Source organism: Protobothrops mucrosquamatus, unplaced genomic scaffold, assembly GCF_001527695.2.
Source record: "Protobothrops mucrosquamatus isolate PMUCROS unplaced genomic scaffold, P.Mucros_1.0 scaffold6415, whole genome shotgun sequence".
NCBI lineage: Eukaryota > Metazoa > Chordata > Lepidosauria > Squamata > Viperidae > Protobothrops > Protobothrops mucrosquamatus.
The window spans coordinates 1-6438 of NW_015392241.1; the positions used below are offsets into that span (position 1 = coordinate 1).

Below are 6438 nucleotides of genomic sequence, written 5' to 3' on the forward strand. Positions count from 1 at the left end.
TATCTATCCATCCATCCACCACTAGCATCTTATCTTTCCACAACCATTGAACTTGCAAGCGTTTCCCAAAGTCCATTTAACCTGGATGGTTCCTTTTCCTTTCAACTTTACCAGCCTGCAGTTTGCAAATAATTTCAGCAGCTAATTAAAACCAGCTGGAAGACAGGAGGGATTGTTGTCCATGCACACATTTGTCCTTACTGGTGCAGGAGATGGAGAAAGGAAAACTAAAGTCCTTGCTTCCCAAGGCTGCAGAAAGTTCGGGCTGCTTACCAAGTGCCATTTAGGTACTGACTAGTTGTCACCCATTTGCAAACCAGAGGCTTGTCCAGCAACTAACCTAAAGAAAATTCTTCAGTGGCAGAGTTTAACCAATGCCCCCAAACCATACAACTGTAGAGATAGTTTTGTGGACCAAATAGATATTTTCCTAAAACTTTGTTTATCAGAAGTTTCCAGTGTTTCCTCACAGGGCTTGAATGGTGTCCACAGATCTTATATATAGAGCTGAATGCATTTTTCTTTTTTTATACATATGCTAGCTTTAAATGGCGATGGAAACGCTGAGTGAGGCAAACACTAGCTTTGCTATTGATTTTTTCAAACATTTATGCAAGACTCAAACCAACGCAAATGTACTGTTTTCACCATGGAGTATTTCATCAGTTATGGCCACTCTCTACCTTGGGGCTAAAGGCCACACTGCACAGCAGATAGCAAAGGTAAGTTTTGACGTAATCATAAGTAAAAGGTTTGAAAAGAAGTTTGGTTTTGCTGTGTAATCTGTTCTCTCCCAATGGGATGCTCTGCAGATGTGTTTGAATGCCAACAATCGTCATTTCCAGTCAGCATATTGACTGGTAAGTCTAGGTTTTATAGACCCAGTTGTTGGAATTCATTGTTGGAATGTATTTCTATGCAACAACTACAGTAGTATTTAGCCAGTAGGTGGCAGGGACAGGGTGCTGAAATTGTACTATTCTATAGCAATAATCACTGAAGTCTTTGGGGGTCCTATCTGAATAGCCTCTCCTCTTTCTCATATAGCAAGGATGACAGAAGACATATCCAAATTAAAAGATATGGCGTCATATGATAATTGTTTTAAATTGCTTCCTGATTTACAAATAATGGATGTGAGAATGTGTAATTTTATACAGTTAATATAAAGATGTTCTGTTTTTATGATGTCTTTCATTGTAGGTGTTTCATTTTAATAAAGCTGGGGGAACTGAGACCACCTATCCTCTGAGGCACCCACGAGTGTATTCCAAAATGGAGGAGCTTTTGAAAAACCCGTGCATCTCACTTACAAAGGTGGTTTCTTAAAAATAATTCCCAACTGAATTTGGGATTGAATGAATGTTTATTCGAAGCTAGGCTAAAAATACCTCACAGTTTGATTCCAGTTTGACTCATTTTCATTAAGTGCTCATTTTATAATGATTGAAAAGCATGAGGTATTGTTTATGTCATTTGCACTGACTTCTCAACATTAAAATCATTCGATTAAAAAAAACAACTGAAAACAAAAATGCAGAAGCAAAGCTACACCCAGAAAGAATATAGCCTGTTGTAATGAAACAGAGAAACCATAAGATATCTAGTTAGTTTTTCAAATAGCTTAACATAGAAATCATTGCTAATTGAAATTACACTATATGCAGTTACAATCTGCATATCTTTACTGCTTAACAGGTCCCAATATTTTCAAAGACAAACTGTTATATTACAAGAACAATTGCTAATTTCTCCAAGTATCCCAAATGGAATCCATACAATTAAAAGATATAATAACAAAGATTTAAAAATAAATTTACAGTAGCATGAATACCTACAACAGAATGCGTCCCTCCCTCCCTCCCTTGTTAATAAATTCCTTTGTTTTTTCTTTCTTTTAGCCTTCCCTTGAAATACAAAGTAACATCCATTCAAGATTCCAAGCCCTAAATCAAGAAATCAATAAACCCACAAAAAATTATCTGCTAAGAAGTGTCAATCAACTATACGGGGATAAATCGGTGTCTTTTCAAAGAGTGAGTGTCACCTTTGTTGTAATACTGAGAATGTATTAATAACCATGTATTGTTAAAGTTTGGGCTTTGGGGCTAAACATATTGCTATCTTCTATTAAACTTCATTTTACCTATAAGGACTTCTCAGAAGCAATGAAGAAATATTATAATGTTGAGCCACAAACAGTAAACTTTCAAGACACTGCAGAATATGCAAGAAAGGAGATCAATTTATGGGCTGAACACCAGACAGCAGGTAAAGTCCAAATAATTGCTCAGGCATTTATAAAGAAGTTGGCTTCCCTTATCCTTCTTTTCTGCATTTTACAAGATGTAGGCATTATCATTTGGTAGCTTTCTATTGAATACAATGTGTTTACAATGTAAAGAAGCAAGTGTAAAGTGGAACTGGTGTAAGAGCTGCATTAGGTTACAATTTGCTTGGGGAATTGGGCAGAGGGAATATACAAAATGCTTTCTGGAAAATAAAGATCGTGAGGAAGGATTTGATCATACTAATTTGCTTCCATCCTGAATAATACTCAAAGGAGTACTAGTTTTAAATGTAAAAGTGCCACATGAGAAAACTAAGTGAAGTTGTTTTAAAGCAGGATTTTAGGCAGCAATAAGTGGTACAACTGTAACAATGATAGTCTGTATGTAAGACTAAGAGATAAATTGCATTTCTTAGCTTATATTTCCACCTTTACATATGAATAAAGATGCAGAAACATTATTTTTTTCATTCCTTCTGTGATAAGGTAAAATCCTCAACCTGTTGAATGAGGGGTCTATAAATCCCCTTACGCGGTTGATCATGGTGAATGTACTGTATTTCAAAGGCAACTGGTCAAACACCTTTAAGAAAGAGGACACCACAGAACAACCTTTCAGGTTGAACAAGGTAAATCATTATGTAATGTAATTTTGTATAAAACAAAATAAGGTTTTGAAGGTCACAGTAGTCACTACTCCAACTAAATGATCTGTGCTCTATTGCTACCCATCAGCTTAAAAGCATTAAGAGGCTTTTTGTGAGGTGTGTAAGTCCGAAAGTAGGTGGGACCAAGATATATTTAGGCAATGTTCCAAACATTGCCAAAGAACACCATGAGCTGTGGTGGTGCAGTGGTTAGAATGCAATATTGCAGGCTAACTCTGCATTCCATTGCCAGGAGTTCGATCCTGACCAGCTCAAGGTTGACTCAGCCTTTCATCCTTCTGAGGTTAATGAAATGAGAATCCAGATTGTTGCAGGCAATATGCTGACTCTGTACACTGCTTAGAGAGACCTGTAAAACACTATGAAGTGGTATATAAGTCTAAGTGATATTGCTAAAAGTTTTGTCCCCATTCATTGTAAAAATGCTGGTGATCAGCATGCAGACCCCATTCATAACAAAATATCTCTACCTCTTTTCAGAGCACAAGTATGCCAATAAAGATGATGTACCAGCATGACAAATTTAACTGGAAGTATATAGATGAAGTACAGGCCCAGATTCTTGAACTCCAGTACATGGGTAATGACTTCAGCATGTTTATACTGCTTCCTGATGACATCAATGATGACAGCACTGGCTTGGAAATGGTAAACTGTTTATATTAAAGGGGGAATATGTTTTGAGATTTTTATCCCAGATGTTTACTGAATTGTCTTTAATGCTTCCTTTTGACATATTCTGTATCAGAAATCAACGAATTATTTAGAATTTATGACACTGTTCAGTCAGATATTAGATTTGCATTTAAGCAGAAAATGACTCTTAATCATTTGGAGGAGGAAATTATTATCTTATCATGAGAAATCAGCCAGCACCAAAAGGACAAAAAAATCTAATCTATCAAAAGTCCAAGAACCTTAGCTGAAAAACAAATTATTCTGTCTTTTGAGCATTTTTGAGTATATTTCACTGAAAAACAGTGTTTCTCCTATCTAAATGTGCTGAATCTATATGGATGCTACATACAATAAATTCAATACATTTCATATAATTAGTTTCAGAATCAATGTGGCATCGCACAATGGGATAAAGTGACTACAATCAATACTCACAAGAAATCCGGGTGACCTTGGACAGTTTATATTATAGGCAGTGGTGGGATTCAGCCAGTTCGTACCACTTCGGCAGAACCGGTAGCTAATTTTTTGTTGCCCAGGCCCAGAATGGACTTCCAGAAGCAGCATCCACACAGAGAACCGGTTGTTCACATATTTGAATCACACCACTAATTATAGGGCTTTTATAAAGGAGATACTTGTTACAGGATAACACATAAATATGTTAGAATGTGGATGGGGACCTATTGCATGGGCCTTCCTAACCACTGGTCTGCAGCTAGCTAGATAGCAAATATGCTGTTGATTTCTTTGGGGAAAGCATTTGTGATTAGCTTTGATCCAGATGCTTTGATTATTTAACTACTATCCCCATTCACACATTCACTGAAAAACAGTGCACAAACTTCAGAATTCCAATCCCTGTCAGAAATTGTGAATGAATGTATTTTGTAGTACTGCCAAAGGGAAACCAAAAAACACTATACATTCAATAAAAGAATAAAGTATAGTTTTAAAAAAAGCAATATTGCAAAAGTAATGGGACATTATAAGGTATAAGCACTGTGAAAGATGGATTATCACTTTTGCTGGTTACATTATCTGCTGTCACATTCACTGTCCCCCAAAAGTTTGCTCTTTTCTTGGCAGTAGCAGGCATTCTGTCCCACGTAAAAAGAATGAGCAGGTATTCACTGAGATGACTTGGATTTTGTATAATACCCTAACAAATTCACAATATAGGAGGACATACTTTATTAATAGTAATAAAAAAAGAATTATTATCTAGTACTGAAACTGCAGAATAACTACATTTCCTTATAATGTCTGAGCCAATGGATTAGTCTCACAGTTCGACAGCATTTGCAACAGGCAAAAATCTGCCTCCATTTGAATAATTTTAATACAGTTTCAGCACTATATTTTAGAAAAAGATTCCACCACATCTGAATCAAACTTCACTGAATCGGGAAAACTTAAAGACAGATTCCAGCTTACTTCCTACAAAGTAACATTTTAATATGCAATATGTCTTTGGTTTTTATCACACCTAATTTCTTCAAGAAAAACATAGTTTTGGATGAGAAAGTTCAGATAGTTTTATTCTTAATTGAAGAAAGCTACAATTGAAATACCACTTATTAATATTTATGACATTCTGAAACATCTCTTGCTTTATTTAATGATAGTTGGCGCCTTCAAATAATCTTGGAAAACTAATAAACATGCTATTCTTGAACTATACTGTATATCAAAGTTGTGCTTAAATTCAATGGTCTGTAATCTTCACTAGTCTTGTTCATTTGATTTATAAGTACGCTGGGTATTTATAAAACAAGTTTCATTATTTTAAGCCCCATTTTTTCCTGCTGACACAATGATTTTGCTGATAACATTTGAAAAACTTGGATTTTACACTAAATACTAACAGGATTTATTCTGCATAGCTTAAGGGATCTGTACATCAGCATAAACAGAAAGTTTAGTATGCAACTGTTTAGCATGCAATTACAGAGTGAGGCCTTTCCAGAGTAATACTATCTGCTTTTCTTTGTGTATCTTTCTCAAAATTATTCTAGTTGGAAGACAAGTTAACTTCTGAGACCTTCTCCAAGTGGACTAGCCCAAAAGAAATGGAAGAAGTTGAAGCAAATGTTCATCTTCCTAAGATGCAATTAAATATCCACTCTGAACTGAAATCATTGCTGACCAACATGGGAGTAACAGATGCCTTCAATTCAGAAATGGCTGATTTCACTGGGATGTCGGCAGAAAGCAATCTGGGTGTATCCCAAATTTTTCATAAGTGCTTTGTTGACATCAATGAAGAAGGAACTGAAGCAGCTGCTTCAACTGCTGCTACCATAGATGGCCGAAGTGACCAAGGTGCAGTTTTATTTGCAGCTGATCACCCATTCCTTTTTTTCATCCAGCACAACAAAACTAAAAGCATCCTCTTTTGGGGAAGGTTCTGTTCCCCCTGAAAGATTTCAACCTAATGTTAGCAAATAGAAAGGAAGTTACAGCAGAAGCAATGAGCAAAACAGGCTGTATTTTGTCAGCCTATGTCTAAATATGGTGAGTTCTTTTCATTTTCCAGTATCTTTAGAAATTGTCGCATGTGGCTTTTACTGATATTTTAGAAAAAAAAGTCAAGTCATATTTACTGCTTCTGCCAAGGAAACATAAGAAACCGCAAGCGAAAGTTTGTTTTTATTGTGTTGTTTTGAAAGCAGAATTTTAATGTGAGTTAAATAAAAGATCTAATTTAATGCAATGATATCCTCTAATGGACTTATGGAAACATTTTTTGTAGAGGTATATGAGAGTATGATGAGAAAAATAATAAAATTAATTTCACAT

The 6438-nt window shown here is 35.6% G+C and overlaps 1 protein-coding gene across 1 annotated transcript; it reads left to right on the top strand.

Moving 5' to 3' along the window:
• Positions 1-539: 539 nt before the first annotated feature.
• Positions 540-6438, top strand: LOC107300230 (leukocyte elastase inhibitor). Its single transcript, XM_015829567.1, has 7 exons — positions 540-722; positions 1204-1317; positions 1902-2036; positions 2154-2271; positions 2777-2919; positions 3439-3606; positions 5655-6438. The coding sequence occupies exons 1-7, from the start codon at positions 549-551 to the stop codon at positions 6057-6059; spliced, it is 1257 nt and encodes a 418-aa protein (XP_015685053.1). The 5' UTR covers positions 540-548; the 3' UTR covers positions 6060-6438.